Genomic DNA, 8,738 nt, shown 5'->3' on the forward strand with positions numbered 1-8,738 from the left:
CCCTAAGCGATGGTCTACACTGTAGATTTCAATAATAACGAAAACTCACGAGTTATACAGCTTCAATTAGAACCCAGCCTTCTTCTTCAAATGTGCCTTGAAGTCCATAATGTCACCCTCCCACCTGGTTACAGCTTGATTCTCACACACCCATATCTCTTGGGCGACTTGGTTTATAAGTCTAAAATCATGGCTTACAAGAACCAAACCTCCATCCCACTCATTCAATGCCTCGGCCAATGAGTCAATTGTCTCGATATCCAAATGATTAGTGGGCTCATCAAGCAGTAATAAGTGGGGTTGTCTCCATGCTAACCAGGCAAATATAACACGGCTCCTCTGCCCATCAGACAAATTTTTCATTGGCATCACTTGAGCTTTACCGGAGAGCCCAAACTTCCCAATTGCTCCTCTCATCTTCTCTTCCTCATTTCCTGGGTACTCTTTTATCATAAACTGGAGAGCAGACATTTCCATGTCTAGTTTCTCAGTTAAATGTTGATGAAACTGGGCAATTCTAAGGTGATTATGTCGTCTAACCATGCCCTCCAGAGGAACCAGGTCCCCAGTCATCAGCTTCAAAAGCGTACTCTTTCCGGCACCATTAGGTCCAACCAAAGCTATCCGAGAGTCCAAGTCAACTCCAAAGTCAAGGTTTGTATAGATGAGATTATCAGGGGTATAGCCGAACGTTGCTTCCGAAAACTGAAGAACAGGAGGGGGAAGCTTTCCAACATCAACAAAGCGGAAGACAAGAACCTTGTCTCTCACCACCTTTTCAGTAAGCCCACCCCTCTCCATTTTTGCCAGTGTTTTCTCCTTACTCTGTGCCTGTCGGGCTAGTTTTGCTGACCCGTGCCCAAATCTGGCAATATACTCCTTCATGGAAGCAATCTGATCCTGCTCCCACTTGTACATTTTCATCTGGTTTTCTTCCAGGTCAGCACGGGTCTGAACATACTGATCATAGTTACCTGTGTAGATCTTCAATTTTCTGTTCTGCATGTGGATAATGTTTGTGCACACACCGTTAAGGAAGTCCTGGGAATGCGAAACCACAACCAGGATCCGGTCAAACTTCTTCAAGTTCTCTTCTAGCCAGACACAAGCCTCCAGATCTATCATTACAAAAAAATAGAACAGTTGCTCATCAGATACCTCATTTTCAGCAATAAAACAATTGATAAGGCAGAAATGATATACTAAATAATTCAATGAACAAATANCCAGAAATTATATACTAAATAATTCAATGAACAAATAAAAGGTTGCACTTTAATTCCACGGCTGTTGCTAATTTATTTGTATATTTAGAAGTAGTACATATATATCCACTGCAAAGGGAGTACGCTTGAATTCCCTAGAAATGGGCTCACTGGATCAGTATGTATGTTCCCCNGCAGAAATGATATACTAAATAATTCAATGAACAAATAAAAGGCTGCACTTAAATTCCACAGCTCTTGCTATTTTTTTTGTATATTTAGAAGTAGTACATATATATCCACTGCAAAGGGAGTACGCTTGTATTCCCTAGAAATGGGCTCACTGGATCAGTATGTATGTTCCCCAAGGAATCTAAAGGCTGTGAGATTGATAATAGCAAGAACCAGAATGATCAGCCAATCGGTGTACCAGCAAAGCACTTGCACTAATTATCCAAATCCAAGTTCAACATCAATATTATAAAACTCAAAACCTACTTATTTCTTTCATAGGGTGATAACTGAAAAGATATTAATAGATATTAATTCACCACCACCACTCAATCAGCAAAACAAGAAANTAAGTTCATAAAACTCAAAACCTACTTATTTCTTTCATAGGGTGATAACTGAAAAGATATTAATTCACCACCACCACTCAATCAGCAAAACAAGAAAGCACGAAACATTAATACCTAGATGATTAGTTGGTTCATCCAGTAGAAGGATGGTGGGATTCATGAATAGGGCACGTGCCAAGGCAATCCTCATCCTCCAACCACCAGAGAAGTCCCGGGTTTTCTTAGCTTGCATCTGCTTGTCAAACCCAAGACCATACAGGATTTCAGCAGCACGTTTTTCTGCAGTTGCTGCATCCAGTGCTTCTAAACGTTCATAGATACGATCAAGCTGCTCTCCACCTCCATCATCCTAAATTAAAATAGAACAGTGAATAATGAGCACTAGTAAATTCTTTAGAACATGGAGACTATTGTAATCAACATACTTGTGCAGCCAAAGTTTCTGCCTCCTTCTCTAACTGCAACCTTTCCTCATCACAACTTATAATAGCTTCAAGTGAAGACATGTCAGAAGCTTCAATCTCTCGTGTAAGGTGATATATATCCATGTGCTCTGGAATAGGAAGCTCTCGGCAACCTATTGCCGAAAGAAGTGTAGATTTCCCACATCCATTTAATCCAAGCAAACCATAACGTCTGAAAAAAATTTGTAAATATTGAACATCAAGCACAAGAATCAATGTGGAATTAGAAACTATTTATGCCAGCTCATTATTACAAGCAAACCTGCCATAGTTGAGCTCCAGCTCAGAATCAACGATAAGGTCATGCCCATGAAAGGTAACTGATAAAGACTCTATCTGCAAAAAGCACGAATGTAAGGACATTACCAGCGTCATCACTTACACCTCCCTAATAGCACAACATCGCTTCCAAGTATATCAGCAAGGAATATGAACGACTCAAGTTCAATATTCATATGCTAAACAAATGGATAGTCCTAGGAGATCTCAAGAAAAATAAACCAGTAGCAGTTCTTTTCAAAATAAAAGAATATTTTAGAGGACAATTAGATGTCACCTAGCCTACTAATGCATTCTCAAACAGACGATTCATCGATAAACAACTGTTCCAATGAGTTCTGTTGAGGAAAAATAACAATGCAACGAAGAATTATTTTTTCCCAACAAAGTTTAAAGCAATAGAACACGGACGAAGACAACGTAAGCATGATAAACGTATAAAAAAGTGAATTAAAATATTCATCCAGGTATTATAGCCAATGGCTCTTTTTTTTCTTGAAAAAAAGAATTAATAGCTATATCATGATTCTGATTCTGGAATCAAATCAGGGCTTACTCTGATGTCCCTGGAGAGAGGATGTGAGCAAAGCACACCAGTACAAGTACGATCAGATAACTGAAGAGCGTCAACTCCATTCGCCAACTTATCAACTCCATTCTGCGAATCGGCAGATGCCGCCTTGGAAGAAGCGGCCGCCGCTGCTTTTCCTCCTCGCTTAGCCGCCGCAGCTGCCTTCTTCTGGGCCGCTTTCTTCTTGCTCGCGTCGGAAACCATCCTTAACCCTAAAGATTAAAAAATTAAAAAAAACCCTAAAAGCACAATGAAAACGAAATCAGAAACATCGTGAATAATCCCCAATACATACCTGGGGAAACGGAGAGAAAGAAGATCAAAGGGAATACGAGAACGATAGAGCGAGCTAAGAGGCGCGAGTGAGAAGAGGAAGCAGATCTAGGGCTTGAAGAAGTCGCTCTTCGTCTCTCACGGCGCTTTTGTTGTGGGCCTTTTATCAGACCTACGACGCGTAATGCGATGCGGATCAAGGGTTCAAGGTTCCGAAAAAGGAAGGCTTTTGGATCATATTTATAGGAGTCCTTGATGATTCCACGTGTCCTCCACGAAGATCTACTTCTGGTTGGTTGCGTAGCCGACTGAAATTGGGCTATGAGGGTAAATACGAGAATTCACGTGGCACCGACATTGGGCTGGTTAAAGAGAACATGACCTTAAGGATTTGGCCCAATTATAGAAGATTTCTTCCACCCATTAGGAAGCCCATGGGCTTAAGGATTTGGCCCAGTTATATGCATTTAAATTTTGAGAAACGTGTATATATATATATATATATTTTTTTTTTTTTTTTAATGAAACATGTTGGGTTTGACGACAAAACTTCATTGCAAAATCAAAATGCTCGAGTGAGTGTTACCTGTCAAGAACATCTAGATATGTTTAGAGTGTTTAAATACAGAGTACGAAGCTAATTCTTTTTACCTCTTAATATTCGATATAAATTAATCCATATTTAATACTTCATCTAGGATGTTCAGGTATATTTTAGGATTTAAAAAATTGATAATTAGGGTTTTGGTGATTTTAAATTATTAGATGTGTGTTAAAACATCGTTTAATTCAAAAAAAATTATTAATTATTTTAAATATATGATTTAGAAGGTTTAAAATTTTAATTGATATATCTATAAGTTTGGACATGTATTTTCAAGTGTGGCGCGAATTGATATAATTATTTTAAATATCATTATTAATTCACGGTTTAATGAGTTTAAGAACCGAACCGATTCTATCGCACTATCGTCTCGTCGTCGTTCGATCTCCCTCTCTCCTTGCTTAGGCGCGCGCGCTTTGCCGCCGTGGATATCGCTCCCTCTCTCCGCATGTGATCGCCTCGATGTCGTTCAATTTCCGTCTCCGACGATGTTAAGGTTAGTTTTCTGGTCACCGGTGGCTTTTTGAATAAATTAGTCTGCCCTTCGGATTCCACCCCACTTTAAAACCCATTATAACCCCGATTTAATAAGAAGAGGGGGAAGAAGGAACAGTGATTATTGGGACAAATCCGTTATTTTCCTATTCTGTGTTCTCTTCTTCGTTCTTGTTTGTATTTACAATTTTGTTTTTACCAATTTTTGACTGTTTCTGAAACAACTCATCACTAAGCCGCATACCTTGTAGTAACATCCATTGTTTGTGGATCTGATTTTGTTCACATGTTAGTATCACGCGAATGAGAAATTGGTCACAAACTTTCCTCCATGATGGATTAGTCTACCTGTGATGTTTTAGTATCGAGCGAATGAGAAGTTTGTCTGGATTAGTCACAACCAATGACGTGCGTGGATTGTTTGTCTGATCTCTTTGTTTTACAACTGAGATGCCATTAGTTTGTGTTAAACTAATGTTACTATTGCATTTGGGTTGCTTCCTTCCATTTCTTAACCTGGGTAGTTTATTGGCAGCTAAAGGGTACATTATTAGAAGTAATTAGATTCCATTTTTGTGAGATCCCACATTGGTTGGAGACGAAAACGAAGCATTTTTTATAAGGATGTGGAAACCTCACCCTAATAGACGTGTTTTAAAACACTGAGACTGATAGGGATACGTAATGGGCCAAAACGAACAATATCTGCTAGCGGTGGGTTTCGGTTGTTACAAATGGTATTAGAGCTAGACACCGAACGGTGTGCCAGTGAGAACGCTGACCCCTAAGGGATTGGATTGTGAGATCCCATATCGGTTGGAGAGGAGAACGAACCATTCCTTATAAGGTGTAAAAACCTCTTCCTAATAGACGTGTATTGAAATCGTGAAACTGACAACGATAGTAACGAGTCAAAGCGGACAATAGTTGCTAGCGGTGGGTTTGGGCTTTTACAATTTTAGTAGTTAAGATCCAAATGTTTTGCTCTATGTGTGTTTTGTTTGTTGTTAGCTTCTCTGTTTCTTTTCAAGTTCTAATTAGGTTCCACTTCTACTGCTTCCAAAGATCATCTCATACATGTGTATGTATGCGAGTAGAAAGTTGCATATATAGCCGTGTTAACAATGTTTTAGGCTCTGGCTTACTCTAAGTAAGAAGTGATTTCTTTCTAAAGAAACCCCATGAGCCTTTTACTCTAGCAACTCTAGAAATCGAGTACTCATGTGTTGGTTGTATTTTTGTCCTAGGATGGCTTCATCTCTGAGACTTCTAAACAAAGTTATTCTAGTCGAACTCTTCGTTAAGTTGAAAATGATATCCTAATTCACTTGTTGGTGGTAAAGCAGGATTATCAAGGACAAGAAAACCTACTAAACAATATTCAGATGTTTGAGAGCATTTTACTGAAGTAGAGGGATGCTATCCTGAATTTCATAGGGCTGCTTATAAATATTAGGCTAAATTAATAAAAATGCTCTCAACTTTTCACATTGTCTCAAAATACTTTTGAACTTTTAAAAGTTTCAATAATACCTTTAAACTAAAATAAAAGTTAAAAAAATACCTACCCTTACCATTAGTTTTGGAGGACAACCATTAGTATTTTGTTTCAAATATATCTTTGAACTTTTAAAACTATTTCAAAAATATCCTTGAACTTTCCAAAGTTTCATTAATACCCTTAAACTTTTCTAAAAACATAAAAAATACCCATAAATTTTTTTAAAAATTTTAAAAATACCTATGAACTTTTTTCAAAAGTAGCATTAATACCATAACTTAAATTTTTTTAATAAGTTTCTAGAGTTGGTATATAAACGAAAATAGTTTATCTTCACCCCATAGATCACCTCCCTCTTTGATTGTCTCTCTCTTCTTTGCTTTTACCCTGACTCAACAGTTTCTCATTTCTTTTTTTTTTTTTCTCACTTCTCGAATATCCTATTATCCCCCTTCTTTTCCACCATCTCTAAAAATTCTCCCATTTATTTTCTTTTCTTTTTTACTCTTTTTAAATAACAAAACTTTGGTGGAAATCTCTCATTTGTGAGCATTTCTAGACATAAACACAAAAAATTTCATCACCCAAATAGACAATATGTTTTCAAATTGCCTATTTGGGTATTAATGTTTCATATTTATGTTTAGAAATGCTCAACAATGAGAAAACTTCTCCTTTTCATTTAGAGTTTTGATATTTAAGAAGAGAAAAAAAGAGAAATGAGGGAAGTTTTAAAGATTGAGGAACAAAAGATGGAGAATAAGAGGATATTCAAGAATCAAGAGAAAAACGAGAAATTGTTGAGCCATAGGTTGAAGTAGAGGAGAGAGATGAAATTAAAGAAGGAAATTTTTATATAGGGTGTAGATAAACAGTTTACGTCCATATATTAACAGTAAGAACTTGTTTAAGGTTAAGGGTATCAATTCTACTTTTGAAAGTTTATGGGTATTTTTATAATGTGGTATTAACGGTAAGGGTACTTTTGAACTTTTTAAAAAAGTTCAAGGACATTAATAAAACTTTTGAAAGTTAAAGTGTATTTTTAGAACAAAGTACTAATAGTTCCATCCAAAACTAATGGTTAGAATATTTTTGAACTTTTGTCAATAGTTAAGGGTATTATTGAAACTTTTGAAAGTTCAAGAATATTTTTGATGCAAAGTACAAAGTTCGAGGGTATTTTTATTAATTTAGCATAAATATCACCGGGCTACATATGCACGTGATTCTTAGGGGAAATGGGGCAACAAATTTTAAAAGGCACTCAGGAGAAATGTAAGAAGTATAGAAGTTAAAGAATTATGTTGAAGTAGATTCTAAATGTAATTTGATAACTAATCTTTCACTCAAGAGAATTATTTAACGATGTTTGCTTGTATGGTCCTATTGAATGAATTGCCATTTAAGTTTGTAAATGAAGAATTTCATAAATTTTGTAAGGCATTAAATCCTAAGTTTGTAATTTCATAACGAATCACTATTGCAAAAGGTTGTTTCCAATTGTACGAGGGAGACAAAAAAGGTTTAAAAGTGCTTTAATTTGAATAGCCAAAAAGTTTGTTTAGCGTTTGATACATGACTTTCATTCATGATATTAATTATAAGGTCATAAAGAAGAGGAGGTGGGGAAAAAAACTTGACCAAACCATTGGCGGATTCGTTTTTGGAGGGGGCTTATTTGCTCTTCTGTTGATTTCTCAAGCGTTCTTTCATGGTTTTTCATTCTTTCAACTCCAAAGTTCCCGTCTTCATGTCTCCAGTTTGTATGCAAGTATACCAAGGTTAGCTATTTCGTCCCAAACACTCCAGTCTTCCTCAGGTTCCTTCTATTTGAAACTGAATTGGCTGCCTTATTTTCATCATTTAGAATTGAGATTCCTTAAGATTCTAGTATTTTTCTCTAAATTTTGCAGAGCTTTACGTTGCCGGATGTCCTGTTTTGTACTGAATCATTTGTTGGGCTGCTTATCATTCATGTAGATAAGTTTAGGTCTGTGGGAATTCGATTGTTTATATTATATTTGTGGGTTCTTGTTACGTTCTTCCTTGGAGCTCATTGATTGATAATTCAAGTTTCACAATCTCTGAACATTCAGGTCAGGCTCCACTTGAGCTAAAATCTTTGATTTTCTCATGCATACGAATATTGCAACGCTTATAAAAAGTTCAAATGTTTTTCTTTTCCTCTTTTGTTTTCTTGACTTGGTGTGATTTTATTTATCTTTTTTGTTGGAAATGGCTACCGCTAAGCCTAAATGTACTTAATTAGATATTATGCATATCCTTATAGCGTGTGTTTGCTTTATTAATTATTTCATCATGTGCCCAATCTGCATCCCTGGTTCAAGCTGGAGCCAGCTTTCTTTCTTAATGGATTCAATCTCTCTTTATCGTTAATCTGTTGAATTGAAGCTCAATTGCAACCTAACCAGGATTATTTATAAAGTTAACAAATCTATCGTGATGAATAATTAATATAATAGAAGTTTCTCTACTTTATTTGCTGGTTCTTTAAGCTTTAATGTTTCCGTATGAACTTGAGTAATGACTGGTGAAATATTTTATTCATGCAATTTTGAGGATGGAAAGCCTTTAATTTATTGCAATTCTGTCCAATGATTTACTTTGTTACTTACCAATAAAATGCTTAATTTTCATCTGATTTGTTTGTTTGCATAATCATTAACGTCTGGTGATATCAGTTGAAGTGCGTGCAAGCTTGCCTGAATACTGATCAATATTAAAAAAAAAAAAAAAAAAAA

General features: G+C 36.2%; 1 protein-coding gene and 1 long non-coding RNA gene across 2 annotated transcripts; one reads left to right on the plus strand and one right to left on the minus strand.

The window, feature by feature from the left end:
• Positions 1-95: 95 nt before the first annotated feature.
• Positions 96-3,581, minus strand: LOC111785318 (ABC transporter F family member 1-like; the record flags this gene model as incomplete). The annotated part of the gene is given in 6 exon segments (XM_023665728.1): positions 96-1,118; positions 1,901-2,135; positions 2,212-2,422; positions 2,513-2,586; positions 3,086-3,312; positions 3,396-3,581. Coding segments are annotated over 5 exon segments (1,762 nt in total), but the record flags the coding sequence as incomplete, so codon positions are not given.
• Positions 3,582-4,301: 720 nt separating this feature from the next.
• LOC111785315 lies at positions 4,302-8,124 on the plus strand. The gene is made up of 3 exons (XR_002813655.1): positions 4,302-4,473; positions 7,582-7,757; positions 7,890-8,124. It is a non-coding gene; the product is annotated as an uncharacterized LOC111785315 (long non-coding RNA).
• Positions 8,125-8,738: the final 614 nt, after the last annotated feature.

Source organism: Cucurbita pepo, unplaced genomic scaffold, assembly GCF_002806865.2.
Source record: "Cucurbita pepo subsp. pepo cultivar mu-cu-16 unplaced genomic scaffold, ASM280686v2 Cp4.1_scaffold000449, whole genome shotgun sequence".
Lineage (NCBI taxonomy): Eukaryota > Viridiplantae > Streptophyta > Magnoliopsida > Cucurbitales > Cucurbitaceae > Cucurbita > Cucurbita pepo.